Genomic DNA, 22,167 nt, shown 5'->3' on the forward strand with positions numbered 1-22,167 from the left:
AGGCCTCTAGCTGGCCGGTTCGCTCAGCTTCTTTTAGGGTGTGTCCTTGGCTGCTTTTGAGACCCCACACTACCTGTGGGGACACAGCCTTCAACAGAGGTCTGTACCAGCGGGTTTTCTGGTCAATTCGAGCCATGCCTCTCTGAGGACACAGCTCATCTTAAGTAACTCTGTAGTGATCACACCTTCAAATTTCAGAAACAAAAGTCGTCATAATTCCCCACACCACAGGCATGCATATCCGTGTCCTGACGTTTGCATCTGAGGGCAGTGGCTCCTCTTCTGTCAGAGTTGATTTTCTGGCTGCCCCACCCGGGCTGTGAGCTTCCTCTGGTTAAGACACCCTGAGGTTGCATGAAATGCCCTTCTCAGCTGGGCGCGGTGGTGTGCACCTTTAATCTCAGCTGTGGGAAAGCAGAGGCAGGTGGAGCTCTGTGAATTCTGAGACAGTGGGGACTCCGCAGAGAGACTCTGCCTCAAAAATAAAACAAAAACAAAAACAAGCCTTTCTTGAACCACGGAGATAGCTCGGTCAGTGACTTGCTTGTGATGCAAGCGTTGAAGGCCAGAGGATGGTCCCCACTGCATGAGATGGCGTGGGTTTACAGGATATAGTTCAGGTGCTAGGGAAGAAGATGGCTTCCGGGGTGTCACTGGTTGGCCTAGCCAACTTGGCAGGCTTCAGGGCAGTGAGAGATCTTGTCTCAAAAAATAAGGCACATGAACCTCACCTGTGCAGGTGTTCTCTCTCCCTCCTCCCTCTCCTCCCTCCCTCTCCCTCCTCCTCCCCCTCCTTCCTCTCCCTTTTCCTCTCCCTCCTTCCCCTCCCTTCTCCCCTCCTCCTCCCCCTCCTTTCTCTCCCTCCTCCCCCTCCTCCTCCCCTTTCCTCCTCCCCTTTCTCCCTCTTTCCTTGTTCCCTGGAGGCTTGGATCATCACTGGAGTCAGGAGAGGGCTGTGTAATATTTAGTCTCCTTGGTCTTGTCAAGCCTGGCCATCTCCCGGCTTGGCCAGGTCTCTACTCTGCGGAAAGGGACCCACATCCTTCCTGACACCCGAAGGCAGATCTACATCAGAGGCACACGCAACCCTCAGCTCTGTATTTTGAATAATCCTTTCCAGTGGCCTTTGCCTCTAAGTCCCAAAGCCCTTGGGGTATTTCGGACCAGAAACCCAGTTATTTTAGACGTTCACGACCCGCTCGACTGTCCACGAATAGATCTCATGATGACTGCGTCCCAAAGGGAGCCTTGAAAGCGGCTCTGGGCTTCTCGAATCTTATTTTTGAAGAGTAGGGGAGCCAACAGACAGGGTTCACGCAGGACTTTTATTTTACTTGACGGTGAGTGACGTCTCGTCCTGACATAACCGGAAAGAAATGCCTCTTTCACGGTTACCTAATGCCTCACCGTGCGTTGCTTTCACGAGCGCAAATCATCGTTGGCTCGAAAGTCACTGAGAAATGAAAGGAAATCAGAAGAGTGGGAGACGTGCGTAGGGAGGGCGCCATGGCCCTTGGCTACGCCGTTTGTGGGACGGGGCTACGTATCCGAGCTCTGGGGGCTGGGCCTGAATTTTTCAGAGCTGGGTGTTGGGTCCCGGGCTGTAGGAGGGTAGAAGAGGTGACCTGAGGACCAGCGTGCACCATTCCTCTCCCCGCTCTCGACTGTGGCTGTGGTGTGACCAGCCGCTTCACGTTCCTGCCTTGACTCCCCTGCTATGGCGGACGATGCCTGGAACTGTGAGCTGAAATAAGCCCTTTCCCAACGAGCCGCTTTTTGCCAGGGTGTTTTTATCCTAGCAGTAGAAATGGAGCCAGGAGATCAGCTACCTCGGCTTCGGTGCCTGCCTCGTGCCACACCCTGTGCTAGGGACTTTCAGTTCTTGTTCCTAACCCTCCCAGCGGCCTGCCATGCTGGCACTGCCAGCCTTATGTGATATGGAAGTTGAGGCTTTGACAAGGTGCTGGCTTATCCCTGGCTGGTCCCAGTTGATGGGGAAATCAGCTCTCTCTGCCCCAAGGGTCTCTGTCCTGTGTTCACACATGCTTGTCAGTCCCCCTGAGACCTGACTTGCAGCCATCTTGTCCTTGATGGTCCTCCCATCTTAGTATTTGTGGTGCTCCCTTTTTCTGAGAAGTTCTTTTTGTGTCAAACCTGCATTTCCCTCTAGGAACAATTAAGATGTGATTTTTAAGCACTTAACATTTTTGTGAAGCAGAAATGTTAATGTTAATGTTCCCTGGAAATCAGGAAGTCATTTCTCCCAGCAACCACTGGGAGACAGGAAGTTGTATTGTTCCTTTCCCACAATCTGTGGTGTGTGTGTGTGTGTGTATGTGTACGTATGTGTGTATGTGTGTGTATGTGTACGTGTATGTGTGCGTGTGTGTGTGTATGTGTACGTGTGTGTGTATGTGTATGTGTATGTGTGCGTATGTGTGTATGTGTGTGTGTGTGTGTATGTATGTGTGTGTGTGTGTGTGTGTGTGTGTGTGTGTGTGTGTGTGTGTGTGTGTATGTGTGTGTGTATGTGTGTGTGTGTGTGTGTGTGTGTGTGTGTGTGTATGTGTATGTGTGTGTGTGTGTGTGTGTGTGCGTGTGTGTGTATATGTGTGTGTATGTGTGTGTATGTGTACGTATGTGTGTATGTGTACGTATGTGTGTACGTGTGCGTGTGTATGTGTATGTATGTGTGTGTGTATGTGTATGTGTGCGTGTGTGTATATGTGTGTATGTGTGTGTATGTGTACGTGTGTGTGTGTGTGTGTGTGTGTGTGTGTGCGTGTTTGTGCATGTTTGTTTGGGTGTTGCATGTATCTATCCAGGGATGCTTGCCTTCACTGTTGGCTATCATATCTTTTTAGAATGATTTATTCATATTTTAATTATGTGTAAGTGCATGTGTCTCTGTGTGGGGTTTGTGCATGTGAGTGCAGATGCCCAAAAAGGCCATAGGAGGATGTTGGATGCCCTGAAGCTGCAGGTAACAGGCAGTTGGTGGTGAGCCACCCAACGTGGACACTGGTAATGAAACTCGGGTCCTCTGAGAGAGTCGTGCATGCCCTTAACCGCTGCGCCATCTCTCCGTCTCATATCGTTGAAATATAATGTGGACTGACTGACAAACACAGCCCTCTCTCCCTATGTCCAAGGAGAGCTTCCAGGGCCCACAAAGTACCCCAGCCAGGGGCTGCTCAGGTCCTTTACATATAACGGCAAAATGTTTTACATACGACGCACTCTCTTCCTTCTTTATAATCAGAGTCACCTCTGTGTCACCGTCACATGTGTGCCGTAAATGCTTTGAGTCCTGTTGTTCAAGGAATAATAGCAAGAAAAAGAACACAGGACGTTTTAAGAGCCATCGTCTGTCCTTAGTTGGAAGAGCCCCAGGCATTGAACCCATGGACACGGAGGGCCATCTGTACCACATTCTCTCTGTGTGTGCGCCTGGTGCCAGCTGCTACCTTTCAGAAGCCAATGGCTGATGGGCAGGCCTGTCGATGGGCAGCCAGTCGCATGCAGCACTCTCAGTGCAATGGCAGTGGGACTTCTCTTCTGTGTCCTCTGCGTGTCCCCGCTCCTCCAGCCTCTGCTGGAGTCAGCACTGGCACAGGCTTCCTCTGCCTCCCCCTCCCCTTCAGGACCGAGGGCTGGGGATGAAAGTATAAGGTCAGAATACTCACATGCCTTTGTCTGATTCTGTGGGATCCCTCAGCCTAGCACTGTCTCCCCACTTGGTGTTGTTCTCTTCTAGGCTCTGCTAACTGCTCCCTGCCTCAGCCCTTTAGGGCTACAGGTGGTGCCAGTTCCTTTCTGTTCCCAAGAGACACAGTGTTCAGTCTGGGCTCTGGGCCGGGTGTAGACCATTCTATTAAAGCACATGGGAATGTGTGTGTGTGTGTGTGTGTGTGTGTGTGTGTGTGTGTGTGTGTGTAAATGACCCTCTACCACAACTCTACAGGCTCTTGTCCAGGTAGTCTAAAAATGGCTGTCTATCAACAGAAGTCCAAGCATCCAGTAGTTGTTCAGTCACAGGCCGGATGTCTAAACTGGTCTTCTGTATATGCTGGGACCCTGAATATATATACTCTAATGCCAGTGAAGACGTAGACATAGTAGCAAGGGGAGAGCAAGCAGGAAACGAGCAAAAGCTTCCTCCTTCCACCGCCTTATATAGGCTGCCCCAGAAGCTGTGGCCCAGACTAAAAGTGGCTATGCTCACCTCCAAAGATCCAGATTAAAAGTGGGTCTCTCCTCAGCTGGGCCTGCTGACACCTTCAATCCCAGCACCTGGGAGGTTAGAAAAACAAACCAACAAAACAACAACAACCACCAAAAAAACAGGTGGATTTCTGAGTCTGAGGCCATCCTGGTCTACAAAATGAGTTTGGGCTACACCAAGAAATCTTGTCTTGAAAAACAAAACAACAAAAAATAGTGGGATTTCCCACTTCAAATGATTTAATAAAAGTAAAAGAAAATCCCTCACAGGTGTGCCCAGCTGCTTGGATTTTAGTTAATTGCATATGTCAAACTGACAACCAAAATTAGCCATCACATACCTGTTAGGAATATCAGAGAAGGGTGTGACAGCCAGGATGGTACAGACAATAGGACAATCAAGGCTGACAGTGCCTTAGCCAGCTGTTCTCAGGGTGGTCCCCAGAGCTCCAGAACATTGCCGGACAGTGGGGCAGAGAGGCAGTCTCAGACCCAACCTGACCCAACCCTACTGATCAGAGCAATGCTGGAGCAAGCACACACTCCAGGTCACTTTGCACCCACCAAGTGGGTGGGATCAGGTGACCTTGATGGGTCACATTATGTCCCCAATCAGGAAGCAAAGAGCAGTGAACATAGAGCACTACTGAACCTGGTTTCTCTGCACAGTTCAGGATCCCAGCCAGGGGGATGATTCCACCCACAGTGGGCAGGCCTTCCCACTTCAATAAGCCTAACCAAGATAATCCCCACAGGCATGCGCAGAACCATGATTCTAGAGTCTGTCAAGTTCACAGTTGACGCCGACAATCACACTTACTCGGACTTCCGAGCCCCGTGCGTTGCGGGCAGTTCTATACTTTGATCACTGAAGCAGTCTGCTGTGGAGTGGTCCAGCTTGCTTATCCAATTTACCTACCAAAGGACATCTTGGTCCCTTCTAGTTTTTGACAATTGTGACTAAAACTGCTATAAACGTTTATATGCAGGTCTGTGTAGACATAAGCTTTCAGACACTTAGGTAAATACTTAGTGTCAGAGTGATTACCGGATCATATGGTAGATTATATTTAACTTTATAAGAAACTGCCAAGCTGTATGTCCCGTTATCAAAGCACATTGTTTTGGTTTGGTTTGGGGATTTCAGCTGTCCTAATAGTAGTACAGAGCTAACTCATGAGTGTTTTAATTTGCATTTCCCGGTGTCAGTGACGTTAGCCGTCTTCTTGTGTGTCCGTTTGCTACCTGGAGACATTAGTGAGGTGTCTCTGTATCTTCTCTCCATTATTTTAAAAAACCGGACCATCTCTTTCCTTACTGCCGAATTTTCAGAGTTCTTACCCACCGTATGTCCGTCATCAGGTACACAATTTATCAGACATGTCAGACACATATTTTCTTCCAGCCTATAATTTGTGTTTCCGCCCTCTTAAAATTTCTTTGGCAAAGTTGTAAAGTTCTTAATAAGGCCCACATTGTCAATTTGTCCCCCTTGGATCAGTCAGGCTTTTGACATTTATAAGTTTAATTTTTAGAAACTTTATGGGTATTTTCTCTGTGTATGTGTGTACGTGCCACGTATTATGCCTGGTGCTCAAGGAGGTCAGAGGAAGGTATTGGATCCTTTGTAATGGAGTTACAGACGGTTGTGAGCCACTATGTGGATTTGGGAGAATGGAACCCAAGTCCTCTGCAAGAGCAACCAGTGCTCTTAGCCTCAGAGCCATCTCTCCAGCCTCCATGACGGTTAGTCTTAACTATTAGCTTGCCCTGACTACAGTCACCAGAGGCGAGAGCCTCAGTTCAGGAATTGTCTAGGGCAAGTCGGCCTGTGGCCATGTCTGTGAGAGACTGTCTTGACCGTTAATTGATAACGGAGAACCCAGTCCGTGTGCCCATCACCATGCCCTAGATAGGGTATCTTCAACACTGAGAGAGTAAAGCTGAGAGACGGTGCAGAAGCCATTGTGGACATGCTCTCTCCTCTCTGGCCATTACTGTGGCTGCTTGAGTTCCGACTTTGACTTCTCCTCAGCAATGGACTGTGACCTGGAACTATAACCCAATGCACCCTACCTTCCGCTATGCTGCTTTTGGTCTGAGTATTTTACCACAGGAAGAGAAATGAGAACAGAACGGAGCCATGTCTTAAACAGCAGGAGCATCGCTGCGTTAGAGAAGTAGCTCGGTTGGCTGAGTGCTTATGTAGCGTACAAGAAGCCCTGGGTTTGATCCCCATCGCTGTGTAAGCTTGGGAGTCAGGGAGACCAGGAAGTAGGGGGGGATCATGAGGAGAAGAGAAGGGGAAGGAACAGCAGGAACTGAGGAGGAGCAGCAGGAGGAGCAGCAGGAGGAAAAGGAACAGGAGGGGAGCAGGGGGAGGAGCATGGAAGGAAGAACAGGAGGAGGAGCAGGGGAGGAGGGGGAGGAGCAGGGGAGGAGGGGAGGAGGGAGAGCAGGGGAGGAGGAGGAGGGGAGGAGGAGGAGCAGGGGAGGAGGAGGAGCAGGGGAGGAGGGGAGCAGGGCAGGAGGAGGAGCAGGGGAGGAGGGGGGGCAGAGGAGAAGGGGAGCAGGGGAGGAGGGGGAGCAGGGGAGGAGGAGGAGCAGGGGAGAAGGGGAGCAGGGGAGGAGGGGGAGCAGGGGAAGAGGAGCAGGGGAGGAGGGAGAGGAGGGGAGGAGGAGGAACAGGGGAGGAGGGGGAGCAGGGAAGGAGGGAGAGCAGGGGAGGAGGGGGAGGAGCAGTCCTTCAAGGCTTGCTTGTATAGAGATGTTCAGCTTTGTGCTTCTCGTTGCCTGTGAGGTAATATCTGTGTAGGGTGAGGGGATGCTATCCAGGGTCATAGTCTGGTCATCATTGCAAAAGTGACACCACTTGCCTTTGTCCCCGTGCCACTACTGCTGGCTTGTAGAACTGAAATCATCTGTGCAGCTTGGTTCCATGTGGCTTGGGTTCTGTGGATCGTTACTGCCGTAACAGGGAAGGTTCTGAGGGAAGGTTCTGACGTCATCCTCTGCCTCTCTTGCAGCGAGACCACTGGGGCAGACCCTGCCACTAAGAACCACCGTCAACAATGGCACCGTGTTACCAAAGAAACCCAGTGCTTCCCTCCCGTCGCCCTCGGGGTCCAGGAAAGAAATGGTTGTGCCAGTAACCAAAAGGTAGGCTACTTGAAAGACCCTTCCCACACACACACCTGACTTCTCAATGCAGCTCTTTGGGGGTCTAGAAGGAGCACCCCTTTCTCATGAGATGCTGTGGTCTCTTGTGATTTTCGGCTTGCAGACACCCAGGCTTTGACAAGTTGCCATTCACAAATGGTGGGTTTGTGCTCTATTTCTGAGGTTATGCTCACGGAGTCTCAGCCAAGATGGTGGGATGGGTTTGTATTTTTACCATTCTTTCTAAAAACAACCGGGTTCCCACGGATGGGAGCCCACATCCCTACTTGCAACCTAGCAAAACTTCTATAGCCACAGGAACCTTTAAGTTTTATTGGTAAGATTCGGGGAAACTCGTACCTTTAAATTGTGCGTAAAAGTGGGACCCTCGACATCTGCGTCATCTTCAGAGGGATCGAAGTTAGTGTTCAACTCTTGATGACCCATTGACTATTGCATTTCATGATCTTTATAGTCAACATTAATGTTTTAGACTACAGGAAATTAAATGCTTGTTCATTTCATAGTACAGCTAGCGTTGAAGAAAGTCCTCCGAAATGCTATCTCAGGTGTGTTGTGAGGATAAACAGAGGGCAGGGGAAATGGTGCAGAGGCTAAAACATTTTCTGTGCAAGCAGCAAGCATAATGATCAGACTTCGGATCCCAGGAACCCGTGTAGACGCTGGATGGGCAAGGCACCCAGTATCTGGAAAGCAAAGACAGCAGCTACCCCAAGCAGGCTAGCCAGGCTACCTGTATCAGTGAGCTCTAGGCTCGACTGAGAGACCCTGCCTCAATGAGGAAGGTGGAGAGCAATCAAGGAAGACTCCTAATTTCAACACATGAATGTGTACACTCATATGTGTACACTCATATGTGTAAACATAGACACAACATATACAGACCACACACACATAACCCCAAGCACTCACACACACACACATACATATCAAACACATATACACCATAGGACACACACAAACATACCACACCACATACACACATACACAGTACACATGCACATATCCCATACCCCCAAGTGCGCTCTCTCTCTCTCTCTCTCTCTCTCAACACACACACACACACACACACACACACACACACACACACAAAGTGCACACACACACCATATAAGACATACACACATCATATGACACACACAAATCCACCACACCACACACACACTACACACACATATCCCCAACACACACCCCAGGCATACACACACACGCACACACACACACACACACACATATACTAAACATGCACACACACACATCAAGCACATATATCCACATACATCTACACACATATATCACTCATGCACACACACATACACACATCAAGCACACACATTCACATACATACTACACACACACTCATGCACTCACACACCAAGCACATACATACACACACCACTCACACACCAAGCACACAAACACACACACACATATACACACACACACACACACAATGAATACAGCAAATCTGTGGAGTTCACTAAAGTGCTAGTGGCCTTAGGGACACTGAGGATTTGGATATGGGTGTTAGAGGACACCTATGGCCTGCACCTGCTGCCTCTGTGCCCTAGAATAAGAACATAGCTGTCACCTTCACTCGTCACTTTCTCTGGTTTACTCTTGAGGTCCCTCCCAAGAAGGTGGTCATGAACCCCCAGCCATGCCGCCTGGGATCAGGGCATGCCTTCATGAGGTGACGTTTCATCCCAGCAGAGGCTGGATGCCTGTGTCCCCCCAACCCCAGGAAACTTGCTAGTACATGGTAGGTGCCCCTGTGGCTGTTGGACTTGTCCTATTTTATTCTAACCAAAGTCCCTGCTCTCTGGGGACAGCCCTGTCCTCCCTGTCCATCACGTGAGACACAGAGGAGGCTGAACAAGTTATATGGAGGATATTATAGCTCCCTAGCTCGGTTTCCTGTTGCCGTGATAAAATGCCCCCAATACAAGCAACTTAAGAGTAAAAGTTAAAACCTCTTATTGTACGTAACTGATTCTTAGTATCCACAAAGAATATTGTGGAGTAGAAAATATATATATTGGTATAGCTAGAGACAAATGACCTATATTTTATGTCAACGGAATTGTGAAATGACTGATTTAATTATTTATTATCGAGGGACAGTTTGAAGACATATAATGTGAAAAGTATATGTTGAGAGAGTCACAGGAATGTGACAGATGAAAATGTCAGTAGTAAGATAGGCACTGTTAAAGGATCGTAGGTCTTGGAGCACCTATCCACTGACAAAATATAGACTTAGAGTTCACACTAAAGCAGTACTTTTGTGTGGCAGGCCTTGCAATAATATATTGGATCATCATTTATTAGGAAATCTATTGGTGCTTGGAACCACTAGAGGATATAGTTCAGTGCTTATCTACTAGATATAGCACTTAACCAGGGTGTAGGCGGTGCCAAGTTCAGTCCTTGGTAGTTGAAAACAAGAAACACATAATTTAGGAAGATATTTAATGTGAGTAACTTTTAGTAAACATTGGAGATAATTACTGAAGGAATGAAGCCTTGAGAAAAACGACAATTGTATATCTTCAAGAGATAAGGGGACAGAGATCTGTTTCAGCGGTTAAGATCACTTGCTACATAAAAATAAACAAAACAAAACAAAACAAAAAAAACAAAAAACCTTGCCAGATGTGCATTTAGAGACACGATACATAGGAGTGATGTTTGCTTATATAATTTTCATAACTTGTTTATCTGTGTTTCTAATTTATTTCCAAAGGCTTAAAGTATGTTAAAATAATATAAAATGCTTCAATATATTTTGGACAGTTAGTGTAAACATAATTGTAAAATAACTTTCTGTTTTGAGGTAAGTTTAGATTCAGAGTTTTATGAAAATAAGTGCCTAAAGGCTCATCAACTCACAAAGATATGCAGTCATAGTTGTTTTTGAGGGATAGGAAAATGAAATTATTATACTATCGAAAGTAAATTGCTAAAGGGCAATTGGGTCATTTCCTTATTTTTGCTAGTACAAATAAGCATACTATGAATGTTATTGTAAAACAAAAGAATAAAAGTTAATTTTAGCTCATAATTCCAGGTTGCAGCCCATCACTTTGGGAGTCAAGGCAGGACACAAACCAGCTAGTCACACCCACAGCCAACAACGCAGAGAGAATGCTTGCCAGGGCCCAGCCCATGAAATGGTGTTGCGAATATTGAAAGTGGGTCTTTCAACCTCAATTAACCCAATTCAGAAAACCCCCCTCAGGCATGCCCACAGGCAAATACAGCCCAGGCAGTCCCCATCAGGCTCTCTTCTTTATTTTGATTATGTCAAGTTGATAATTAGAACTCACCATCCGAGAAGAAGGAACCTGTGGGACCCATGGAGAGATCTCAACCTTTTGGGGATTCTGCTCTTATCAGGGCCAACGGTGTCATCTGGCTGTCCAGAGAGTGTAGATAGTTGCTGGCTTTAGGGGGGAAAAAAACAAGTACCAAGTGGACAACTTCCTGTGTCCTTGGTGTTGGCATCTGGGGACCGTGTTGAGGTTTGGGTTGGTGAAGTGAGAGGTGACTGGGTCACAGTTCAGAGGGAGAGTCATTGTAAGCAGGCCAAAGGCGATGAGGTACAACTGGTACCAAATCAAGTCTGTCAGGCCTAAAGTGGATGGCGTTCAGTTAGGACATCTTGGAAATATATATGGAATTAATTATGGTGGTGGCACACGCCTTTAATCCCAGCACCCAGGAGGCAGAGGCAGAGGCCAGCCTGATCTTCAAAGGGACAGCCAGGGCTACATGGGGAAATACTGTCTTGAAAAACAAAATCAAATCAAAACAAAACCACAAGAAAAAAAAAATTGAAGCAAACAAGAAAACAAAACAGCAACAACCCCCCTTCAGAGTGCTAAACTTAGAACTTTCATATCTTTGAATCCTTGGTTGGATCTTCCTTTTTTTTTTTTTTTTTTAAAGCCAACGCAAAATGTCCTTTGGATTATTCTGACTGACAGTGGCAGGTAGCACTTTGACTCCCTAGATGCAAGACCAACAAAATTGACATTTTTCTGCAAATGTCGGGGCTTTACCTATTATTTTTTTTCTTTTTTCTTTTTTTCGGGGCTGGGGACCGAACCCAGGACCTTGCGCTTCCTAGGCAAGCGCTCTACCACTGAGCCAAATCCCCAACCCCTATTATTTTTATTGTAATAAAAGCCACCTATCATTCGGTTTGCCATCGGGCAGTACATTGCTGTCCAGCAGATTCCCGGAACTTTCTGTCTCTCAAAATGGAACCCCTCTATCCATGAGCTATCTCAACTCCATCCCTGCAGCTCCTGATACCGCCCTCTTCCCTCTGACTCTGCTTTAGCTAAGTTAATTATAAAATTAATAAAGTGTGTGCACACGCGTGCTGCGCCACACACACACCGGACAACAGACCGTGGTTGTCCATGCAGAGGTCAGAGTGCAACCTCTCACCGTCCACCCCGGGGCCTGGGGATGGCGCTGTCATCAGCTCAGTAGTGAGTGCCTCTACGCACAGAGCTGTCATGCTGGTCAGTTACGGGATTAATGTGTAGGTAGCTACACTGGCCCTCGCAATTTTTTAAATTACATTTTAATTCGTTTTGGTTTTATTTGTATGAGTGTGCCTGAGTGTGTGTGTGTGTGTGTGTGTATGTGCCTGAGTGTGTGTGTCTGAGTGTGTCTGAGTGTGTGTATGTGTATGTGTGTGAGTGTGTGTGTCTGAGTGTGTGTATGTGTGTGTGTGAGTGTCTGACTGTGAGTGTGTGAATGTGTGTATGTGTGTGTCTGAGTGTGTGTATGTGTGTGTATGTGTCTGACTGTGAGTGTGTGAATGTGTGTCTGAGTGTGTGTGTGTGTGTGTGTGTGTGTGTATGTGTCTGAGTGTGTGTGTGTGTATGTGTGTGTGTGTGTATGTGTCTGAGTGTGTCTGAGCGTGTGTGTGTGTGGTGTGTGCCTGAGCGCACGCGCGTGTGTGTGTGTGTCTGAGTGTGTCTGAGTGTGTCTGAGTGTGTCTTGTTCTCCCTTCCACCATGTGGGTCCCTAGGATGGAACTCTGTCCATCCAGCTTGGAGGCAGGTAGGTCTACCCACTGAGCCATCTTCCTGCCCCTGGACCTCTTATGATTACTGGTTTACATCATTTTTTTTTTATACGATCGTAGACGATCTACACATCTTCAAAGAAGTCTATCTAACACCTTTACAAATGCACTAATTTTTTTCCTACTTATGCTCCAGGAGACAATGTCTGGCTCTATAGCCCTGGCTGTCCTGGTACTTGTGATTTTCCTGCTTCTACTCCCATAGTGTTGGGTTTATAGGTGTTTGACACCCCGCACACCTACCTGTATTTTAATCAGAATGTGCTGTTGTTGTCGTGCACATATAGAGCTTCTTTATGCATCGAATATTCACCACTTATTAGGTGTGTGACTTGCAGGCATGTGTCACTGTCCCCTATATTGCCCTTCCACTCTGATGAGTGCTTACTTGACCATTTGCTTTGACGTCAACAGGCTTTAAGTACAAGCAGATTATGGTATGATCGGCAGACCGTATTTCCCTTGCTGTCTATTCAAGGAAGCATTGCCGGGTCCCACAGTCTAAGTCTTCTCCCCTGTCCTGTCTTCTATGGGTATTTAGGTTGTAAATGTTACTTGTAGGTCATTGGGGCTGGAGGGATGGCTCAGTGGTTAAGAGCTCTGACTGCTCTTCCAGAGGTCCTGAGTTCAATTCCCAGCAACCACATAGTGGCTCACAACCATCTGTAATGAGATCTGATGCCCTCTTCTGGTGTGTCTGAAGACAGCTACAGTGTACTTATATACAATAAATAAATAAATCTTAAAAAAAAATTGTAGGTCATTAGTCACTTCTAAGGTAATTTCTTTACTGCAATCTTTTGTTCATCTATGCAAGGGTTCATTTCTGGATTCACTCCTCTGAATCACTGGTCTCTAATAAAACCATCCTGGTTGCCAGTACTGTGATATCTCTTTCATTTAACTCAGGGAATGTGAGGCCTTCATCTTTATTCCTTCCCTCGACCCTGCCTTGCCTTTCTTTTGCTGTGATAAACATGAGGAGACAACTTGGGAGAGAAAGGGTTTATTTGTCTTCCAAGCACAGGCAGCCAGGGCAGGAGTTTAAGGCAGGAACTGAGGCAGAGGCCACAGAGGAATGCTGTTTACTGGCTTGCTCAGCCTGCTTTCCTTTACAACCTAGGACCACCTGTACAACTATGGCACCACTCATGGTAAGGTTGGCCTTTCCACAGCAATCATTAATCAAAAAAGAAAAAGCATGCTGGGTGGAGGTATTCACGCCTTTAATTCTAGCACTCAGGAGGATCTCTGTGAGTTCAAGGTCAACATGGTCTACAGAGTGAGTTCCAGGACAGCTAGGGCTACAGAGAAATCATCTTGGAGAAAGAAAGAAGGAGAAAGAAAGAAAGGAGGAAGAAAGGAAGGAAGGAAAGAAAGAAAGAAAGAGAGAGAGAGAATAAGGGAGAAAGAAAGAGGAAGAAGGAAGAAAGAAAGGGGAAGAAGGAAGACAGGAAGAAAGAAGGAAAGAAAGAGGAAGGAAGGAAGAAAGAGGAAGGAAGGAAGGAAGGAGGGAAGAGGAAGGAAAGAGGGAAAAAAGAAAGAGGAAGAAGGGAGGAAGAAATAGGAAAGAAGGAAGGAAGAAAGAGGAAGGAAGGAAGGAAGGAGGGAAGAGGAAGGAAAGAGGGAAAAAAGAAAGAGGAAGAAGGGAGGAAGAAATAGGAAAGAAGGAAGGAAGGGAGGGAGGAAAGGAGGAAAGAAGGAAGGAAGGGAGGAAAGAAGGAAGGAAGGGAGGAAAGAAGGAAGGAAGGGAGGAAGGGAGGGAGGAAGGAAGGGAAGGGGGAGGAAGGAAGGAAGGAGGGAAGGGGGAGGAAGGGAGGGAGGAAGGGAGGAAAGAAGGAAGGAAGGGAAGGAAAGAAGGAAGGAAGGGAGGAAGGAAGGAAGGAAGGAAGGAAGGGAGGAAGGAAGGAAGGAAGGAAGGAAGGAAGGAAGGGAGGAAGGAAGGGAGGAAGGAAGGAAGGAAGGAAGGGAGGAAGGAAGGAAGGAAGGAAGGGAGGGAGGAAGGAAGGAAGGAAGGGAGGAAGGGAGGGAGGAAGGAAGGAAGGGAGGAAGGAAGGGCCCCATGTGTGGAAATGCCTGCTGTCTATTCTGACGGAGGCAGCTCCTCAGTTGAAGTCCTTCCTCCAGGTGACTCTCGTGTGTGTCAAGTTGACAGAAACTAGCAGCACAATTGCCCCTGAAGTCTTGCTAAGGACTGCACTGCCTCTGTAGAGCGCTTTCAGTAATGTGGCCGCTGAGTCTTCTAATCCACAAGCATGTTCTTACGATTTACTTTTACCTCAATTAAAATTTATTCGTATCTCAATTTTTCCTCTTAGTAAAACTGCATGGCTGCATAGTGTGCATTCTTTTGCCTTCTGAAATAATGTTGTTCCTAAGTAGCCATTTCTAATGTTGTAATGAGTACAAATGTTCTCTCCGTTTCCCTTCAGATCGGAAGGAAGTACACCTGACTCCTGTGGGTTGATTTTTTAAATCTTGACGTTTTGCTGAAATTGTTTACTTGTGCCTCATCCCGTGCAGCTCTGGGGACAGAGTAGACTGGGGCTCTGGGGGAATGAATAAGTTCAAACACACAGACCCAGAAAAGCTGGGGTCAGGCGGTCTAGGACCCTTGTACAGAGCTGCGTCAGCATTGGGAAGCTAAGGGTGTCTATTGTACACAAGTGAACAGGGAGACGCAAATACAGCTGAACAGGGAGTGGGGTTATCACCTGCAGATGTCAAGGAGCGGGGGTTGCTATCTACAGAGGGATGAAGAGGCGGGATTAGCTAATCTTGGTAGGCGCCGTCTTCAGGTAAAACCTCAGGAAGAAAGCTACAGTGAACACTTCCTTCACACACTGTCGCCACCTGCACATGAACCCAGGGAAGGCTCTACCCCTGTCCAGGGGCCGAGACACTGAGACCCTCGACATGTCCATGCCTATGACAAACAGCACACATCCACCCAGGACTTCTCTCACGCCCTACACAGTTTTCATGTTGTAGTTTTTAAAGTCCTGTGGCTTCTGGTTTCTGTTTGCACACTGATTAGCACTTGCCGTCTACAGAGGTGTACTTGTGCCTTTCCAATGTGTCTAGCTGCCGCGGTGAGGATCTCTAGTCCTTTGTGGGACACAGTGAGCTTCGTTACTCTTTTCCCAGAGAGAACTTTCTCAGCCTTCCAGCCTTCAGTAACTGCGCTGTGGTTTCCTGTGCGGCTTCTGCTCCACGGAGAGTAGCTTGTTTCTGTTCCTGGTTCTTTACGTGTCTTTATCACGAAAGGTTTTATTTTTTTAATGCTTTTCCTTTTTAAAATTGTTTTATTGCATTCTATTTCTTGTTGTTTTGCAGGTGTGTGTGCGTGCCACAGCATGGATGTGGGGGTAGGAGGACAATTTATAGGAGTTTGTTTTCTCCATCTAACATGTAGGTCCCAGGCTTGGGCATACTGAAGTTTATAGGTTTGAATGGCAAGCACCCCTACCCACTGAGCCACCTCGCTGGCCCACTGACCCACTGACCCACTGACCGTCAAAGGCTATTTTCTGCACTAATTGGGATGTCTGTGAGATGTTTGCTCTTTATTAATGTGGTCATTACATTGTTTGATTTTGATTCATTGAAACACCTTTGAAATCAAATTATACGTCTCAGTTCTGTTCTATCTTTGAAATTCCTCATTGAATTCAGCTTGTCGGTATTTTTTTGTCAGTATTTTTTTTGGGGGGGAGAACTTTTCTCTTTAACAGATTTTCATCGAGGATATTGGTCTTCATTTTTCTTTTCTTTCAGCGGATTTGTGTGGCTCCAGTGTCGAGCCATACTTGTCACCTAGAATGAAATCAGAACGCTTTCATCCCCGTCAGCTCCGAAGAGGAAAATTGATGCTAATTATTCTTCTGCTATTTGATAGGGTTCTCCTGTGAAGCCAAAGGGTCTTGGGCTCTCCTTTCTCCACAGGCATTTTTTATTGCTGCTCAGTCTCTTGCTAACTATAGGTCTGTTCATATTTTAAATTTCTTTAGGATTCATTCTTACTAGGTAATGTATTTCTAGGATCAGATCCACTCCCTCTAGATTCTCCAACTTCGCTAGCCTGCAATTATTCATAGTAGTCTCCCATAATTCTGTGTGCTTCCGGGGTGACGTCACTTGTAAATGGTATCCTTTCCTTCCTCACCCTTCAGTGCTTAAGCCTCCTTTCTCTCTTCCTCTGTTCGTTTTCCAGAGTATTTGGATTTTGTTGATCTTTTTATGAAGCTAAACCCTGGGGTTGCTGTTTTTATTTCCCACTCTCTCCCTGCGTTCTGTCCATGTCTCTTGTGTTCATCTTCACCGGCCCCTTTCTTCTGCCAACCCTCAGTTTCGAGCGTCTTTTTTCTGGTTTGCAGAGGCGTGAAGTGATATGGTGGCTGGGATTTACCTATGCTTCAGCCCAGAGCGAAGAGCTCCTGGGTAGTGAGGGCTGTCAGCAGTCTCTTAAGAGGAGATAAAGAAGGGGAGCAGGGGGGACTGGCTTATAGACACCGTGCCGTGTGCACACACGTGTGAGGTGCAGGTGTGTGTGATTGCGTGTGTGTGCATTTAAACATGCCCTCTCAAGCTCTGACTTTCTTTCTTTCTTCCTTCCTTCCTTTCTTTCTTTCCCTCTTTCTTTCTTTCTTTCCTTCCTTCCTTCCTTCTTTCCTTCCTTCCTTCCTTCCTTCCTTCCCTGTTTTTGTAGTATTGGCCATTTTTGTGGTACTGGGAATCAAACCCATGTCCTCACGAATACTAGGTAATTCACTCTGCCAGAGAGCTACATCTTCAGCCAGACTTACTCTTTTTTCAGTTTTACAAAGCAGTTCATCCAATTCACCTGCTCAGCTCGACGCTTCAGACTGGAAGTCTGTGGTTTTCTAGACTTAGCCCTGGGAGTGCTTCCCTCAGCTGCGTGGGCGTCTGTGGGCTTCTGTGGGCGTCTGTGGGTTTGCATCCCATTTGTCTGAGAGCTGGAGACAGCAACGGCAGCCTCCAGAGAGTGATATGGTGATAGCTCTCATTAGGAAAAGTTTCTGGCAGCAGAAAGAAGCCATCCAGACTTCCTGAATGTCGAGGTTAAAACAGGGCATGTGCAAGGCTCCATCACGAAGAACCCTCATTGTAATCACGGCTTCAAATGAAGCAAAGCCAGGACATCTGGGGAGGGGCATGGAATGGTGTGTGTTTGTTTTCAGAGAAGACTCTGGGGGGGGGGTTAAGCCTGGTGCTTAAGGACAAAATCCCCTTTGGAAACAGTCCAGCCCCAGCAGTCGACACATTGTGTTGCCAATTAAAATTTGGTCTGGGACTGGGCTCCCCCTGCTTTGGAACCCTCGGGAAGAGGCTTGGCTCCTATTCGTCAAAGGAAAGGGGCAGAAAAATCCGAAGAAGACATTGTAGGTCACACTTGCTCTGCAGTCGGCCATCAACAGCACAGTTTCCCAGCACTCAAGAAAAAAGACAATGGTTCATTGTCTCTGGATCTCGGGAGCAGGACAATTGGTGGGGGAGGGGTGGGAGCGGGTGGGTAAGGGGTGGAGGTAGGGGGGAGGGGGGGGGAGTGAGCAGAGATCAAAAGAACAAAACTGGTACAGGCATCATTTCAACAGTGCTCCGCAGTCTTAAGACAGAGTCTCGTGAAGTAACTGTCACCCCACAACAGCCTTTGGGAAAGCAGGCTGTTGGATGTGTGACCTGGCATCAGTCAGAAACATTATTTCTAGACTGGACATGGTAGCTCATCTCTGTCATCTCAGCACTTGGGAGCCTGAGACAGTCAGATTGCCACCAATACCAAACCAGTCAGCGGGAGGGGCTACAGTCTACTGCAGAGTCCCAGGTCTACCTGGACTGAAGGCTAAGACCATGTTTTTGTTTTTGTTGTTGTTCGTTGGTTTTGTTTTGTTTTTTTAAATGTATTTATTTACTTTACCTCCTAGTATCAGCATGCCCTCTCCTCCCAGGGCCCCCTCACACAGATCCCCCTCCTTTCTCAGAGAAGGGGGAGCCCAACCTTACTCCCCCCCAGCACATCAAGTCACTGCAGGACTGGGCACACTCTCTCCTGCTGAGGCCAGGCAAGACGGCCCAGTTAAGGGAGTGGGATCCAGACACCATTATTTTAATACATGTCTTTGTATTCAGATCCAATAAGTGGAGGTGTTAAGTGTTAGTGTTTGCCTATGCTGTCGATAGCAAAGAAAGGAACAGTCGGTTACCGTGTTGAGTCAGGAAGGACTAGATGGCCCCTGCCCGTTATGAGAAACCATGCAATTCCCGTAGCTCAAGTAGTCAGTCAGCTTTGTATAGAGGAGAACAAACAATAAATGTTTTCTCCCTAAGATTTGGTAAGATGCTGTTTCTGGTAGAAGACTCCTGTCACCAAGGCTCTGGGGGCTGATGGCTCGGTGGGCTAAAGCACCTGCTGCTCTGAGTTCAGAGCCCTCCTCCCCACAAAGGAATCTGGGTGTGGTTGTGCAGATTTGACCCCCAGCAGTGTTGGAGACTGAGGTGGGAGGAATCCCAGGGTTCCCTGGCTGCCAGCGCAACTCCAAGTTCAGTGTAGGATTTCTTTGTGGGGGTTGGGGGAGGAAGAGGGCAATGGAGGAAGACACCTGCCATGTCCTCTGGCCTCACCGTGCACACCAGCAGTGCACGCTCACCACATAGCACAGACACACACACACACACACACACACACACACACACACACACACACACACACAAAGCCAAGAAGTAAAGACGTCTTAAAGATGCACTTTCATCTACACTTATCGTAGTGACGGAGAAGAGCATGTTTTATTTAATTATCAAAGTCTGTCATCTCAGCCTACTGGAACTAGATGTGTCATATCAGGACAAAGAGACCCTTCGGGCCCTGGTCCCTGTTTACAGCACCCAGCTTAGCACAGAAGACATGGTCAGTGGCTAGTATTTGTTGAGTGGGTCACAGTGTCTAATTCATCCTCAGAAACTCTCCGGTCCTAAGAGCTCTGTGTCAAATCCCCTGTTGATCATAAAAGTGCAGGGCCTTTTTAACGGAATTTTGGAAGATCATTTCATGAGTTCAAATCATCTAATGATAAGAAAGCCTTAATTCTAGCCTCTCAGGCTGTTATTATCTCATCACAAGAAAGGATGTCACACGTCTGCGCCGCAGAAAGTTTTTGTCACGTCTGAAATTGGCAGAATTCTTTGACACATAAATGAAATACAAAGAAGCCTCTTTCTCTTCAGACTTAGAAGTTTGGGGGTCACGTGTGGGGACAGAGAAGACAGGAAGAAACGCCGGTGTTTACTCACAGCCCTGGAAGCACTCAGTCTCCCTCAAGGACCCCGAGATGAGCTGTGTTATTGTGAGGCCTCTCACAAGCTGGTACCCCGGCCATGTCCCAGATAAAGAACATTGTTTTCGCTTGCTGTCCAGAGAGACTGTAAGGTCTTTGATATTCCCTGCTGGTGATTAAAAGGGGCTTCCTGCAGCGAGGGAGTGAGCCCCACTCTCTCTGGCTGCCCTGGTTGCTGCAATGTCTTCAGGCTTTTGTGTTCTGCCCTTCATCTGAGCCCTCTGAAATCCTCTTTAATTCATAAGGGCTCTTGCTTCTCAAAAGGAAATGTCTTATTTCTTTTCTGTCTGCAACAGTAACTCTTCTTTTTAAAGTTTAACATTTGGATGCAAATGTAGGCCTGACAAATGTCCTGAAAGAACTGTGATGAATCATACCCAAGCTCTGTGAGCCCCAAAGCAGGGGTTCTGATGTTTGAAGCCTGCAGTTGTCTGAAGTTTTTACAACACTTTCCCACTGGAGCTGAAGAGATGCCTCAGTGGTTAAATGTACCGGCTGCTCTCGCAGAGGACCCAGGTTCAGTTATCAGCACCCACATGGTGGCCTACAACTGTCTGTAACTCTGACCCCACAGACCCCGATGCCTTCCTCCAGTCTTCCTGGGCACCATACATTCACATACAAACACACAGCAAACATTTATACACACGAAGTAAAGATAAATAAATCCGAAACCCACAATGCTTCCCCACGCTTCCGTGCTTACGTGTGGACAGAGTGGGTTCAAGGCACTCAGAATAGATCAGTGCCGAGATGAGGGGAGCTTGCATTTGCTCTGTCACCCTAGCGTTCCTGGCTCAAAGGCTTTATCCAGAGCCTCCCGTTAGACATTGACTCTGTAGAAACCAACCAGATCTGCAGAGCTTGTGTGCCTCAAAGTTCTGTGGGAACATCACTGCTCTGATATCCCTACTGCGTGAAAGGGAGGCTTCCTGCAGGAAGGTCCTAGTTGGGTGACCAGTAGAGAGGGCGTGGTCTAGAGCCACTAACCCAGCCGCTCTTGGAAGCTCTGACGAGTCACTCTATCCCTGAATTTGTTTTCTTTGTCTGTAAAACGAGGTGGTGATATTTTTGAAGGGAATGTGTAAGATTTTAGTGAGACAATCAGTGTCAGATGGGAAGTGTCCGGTTCCCATCAGCAGTTCCCATCATCGCCTCTCTCAGGCGCCGGGTTGAGCTTGGTTAGCGTTTGCCAAAGCTGGATGAGAGGCCTGCTTTGCTGTGCTGCCAGGGTTCTATGCAGTTCTTTAAACTGTCATGAACTTACCGAGAACTCCCACAAGGACACTGTAGAGATGCTGCTCTGGGCCTCTCGCTGCTACAGTCTCCCAGGACCCTCTCAGCAGCTCCCACAGGGGCTTCCGAGTCTGCTCTGGGTACTTGGCCGAGGTGACGCCATGAGCTACAGCGGCTGACGGTTTCGTCATGGGAGGACGGTGAACTCCAGGCATACGAGTTCCTCTGCTCTTTAGACAGTAATCCTAGGTTTCAGAAAAGCTGTGTTGCCCTAAGACATGTCATTTCCTTGTCCCCAAATTGAGCATTCTAAAACAAACAAAACACAAAAATGAACAAGCCACAGGCTGCCCTTCAGGCACACCCATGCAGAGGCTCTGTGAGCCATAGATTCAAAGCTCCTCGGTCCCCGGAAGACCACGTGCGACACGATCATGCTGTGTGGCTCACTTTGAGGATGGGGTGATTTTTTTTCTTTTTCAAAAGCCAGCACATTAAGCAGCCTTTACAGTCCTGGCACAAGGGTCTACCTGAAGCACTTGGAATTACCAAGGAAAGGGCTTAAGGGTGGGCTGAGGAAGGGCTGGACCAAGGAGAAAAGGAATGGCAAGGAAAAAAGACGGGTTACTGACAGGAGCCTGGCAGGGGCTGCGTGTACTGGGGGCGCACATAGGTGCTTTCTTCCTGCAACTGGGCCCTGGCGGGTCCCTGCTGTCTTAGGTCCCTCAGCTCCCGTGAACTACTTTATGAGACTTGGTGGGTGTCTTCCCTCCATGTGCCATGTCCTTTGAAGCTGCAACACACACACACACACACACACACACACACACACACACACACACACACACACACCTCTATACAGAACTACCGGATTCTCTCTCCTCTCTCTGCTACCTGATTCCATTTTCTGAAGAAACACTTTTCTCTGCAGGTTTCTTTCTCGTTTTCTTTCCTGTCTGCCCTCCCTATATCCGTGGCACCATGACACCCTAATAGCCACCAGGTGAATAGTCCTGCCCGTGCCATGGCGTGAGTCGAACACTTGTGCACGTAACTGCCAAGCTCTGT

The 22,167-nt window shown here is 47.7% G+C and overlaps 1 protein-coding gene across 4 annotated transcripts in view; it reads left to right on the forward strand.

The window, feature by feature from the left end:
- The window catches only part of Eml1 (EMAP like 1), a 128,591-nt gene that overhangs the window by 56,888 nt on the left and 49,536 nt on the right, over window positions 1–22,167 (forward strand). For all 4 annotated transcript variants that reach the window (XM_032908404.1, XM_032908403.1, XM_032908401.1 and 1 more), the window contains exon 3: window positions 7,251–7,383. In XM_032908404.1, coding sequence (XP_032764295.1) covers window positions 7,251–7,383 — 133 coding nt within the window. The remainder of the gene's footprint in view (window positions 1–7,250; window positions 7,384–22,167) is intronic.

This window comes from Rattus rattus, chromosome 7, assembly GCF_011064425.1.
Source record: "Rattus rattus isolate New Zealand chromosome 7, Rrattus_CSIRO_v1, whole genome shotgun sequence".
Lineage (NCBI taxonomy): Eukaryota > Metazoa > Chordata > Mammalia > Rodentia > Muridae > Rattus > Rattus rattus.